Source organism: Rasamsonia emersonii (genome assembly GCF_000968595.1).
Source record: "Rasamsonia emersonii CBS 393.64 chromosome Unknown ctg1118621760978, whole genome shotgun sequence".
Taxonomy (NCBI): Eukaryota; Fungi; Ascomycota; class Eurotiomycetes; order Eurotiales; family Trichocomaceae; genus Rasamsonia; species Rasamsonia emersonii.
In genome coordinates this window covers 1,379-2,385 of record NW_013562661.1, presented here as the reverse complement: position 1 = coordinate 2,385, position 1,007 = coordinate 1,379, and the positions used below count along the sequence as shown (strand labels likewise).

General features: G+C 57.1%; 2 protein-coding genes across 2 annotated transcripts; both read left to right on the top strand.

The window, feature by feature from the left end:
* Positions 1–626, top strand: T310_9146 (uncharacterized protein; the record flags this gene model as incomplete). Its single annotated transcript, XM_013468344.1, has 1 exon — positions 1–626. A coding segment is annotated over one exon (626 nt), but the record flags the coding sequence as incomplete, so codon positions are not given.
* On the top strand, positions 170–682 carry T310_9145 (uncharacterized protein; the record flags this gene model as incomplete). Its single annotated transcript, XM_013468343.1, has 1 exon — positions 170–682. A coding segment is annotated over one exon (513 nt), but the record flags the coding sequence as incomplete, so codon positions are not given.
* Positions 683–1,007: the final 325 nt, after the last annotated feature.

Below are 1,007 nucleotides of genomic sequence, written 5' to 3'. Positions count from 1 at the left end.
GGCTTTCCAGTTTCGACTACGGAGTCCTGTCCGGAAGCCCTGGCCGTCGCAGCGAAGCCAGCTATTTATATCACCTCCTCCATCCACGGATCTCGCCTGGGCCTGGTCGTGGCCCCTGGTGGGGAGAAAAGCTTGGGAAGCTTAGCAGAGGGCCGAATCGGGCGTCTGAGACAGGCCGGTGGAGCGCACCAATGGCACTAGACCGCCATCGCTGCACACGCGTCGCATCCACAGCATCATGGGGATATTCACTCGCCCATCCAGGGGCGCATGGGTCTGGCGGCCGGCGCGCAGTGGCTCAGGCGTCCTGCCGGCCTATCGCCTGTCGATCTCGTCTCCAGAGGGGGGTAGAAGTATCAGCCCGTCTCAGCCCTCGCTTTCTCTCACCCCGGTCTTTCTTCCTTCTCATCCAACTCAGACACAGTCCTTTCACGCTGCGGACCTCTTTCTTTTCATCCCAGCGTCTGTTTTATTGTTCGTCGGCTCTCTTCCCAGTCTCTCGCTCATTCCATTTCATTCTTTTTTTTTTCTCTCTTCCCTTCGTATCGCTCGCTACTCACCTGCTCAGGGGTTGGTCGTTGGATACGGTGTCTCTGAACTGGTGGAATCCCGTTTCTGTCCATTAGAGGGTGCTGCACCCTGTTCGTTTTCGTGTCTCTTTTCTCTTCTTCCAGTTACTTGACCATGAAATACTCGCTCCTCGCCGCCGGCGCTCTGCTGGCCGGCACTGCGCTGGCCGATGTCGACCCCATCGTCATCAAGGGCTCCAAGTTCTTCTACAAGACCAATGGCACCGAATTCTACATCCGTGGTGTTGCCTATCAGGGTGAGTGGATATCAGATCGTCCCGTCATGTCTCCAGAGTGAGGATTGACAAGTGCGCAAAACAGAGCCCGTCACCTCCACCACCGGCTCGAGCGACTTCATCGACCCTCTGGCCGATATCAACACCTGCAAGCGTGACATCCCCTACCTGATGCAGCTTCGCACCAACACGATCCGTGTGT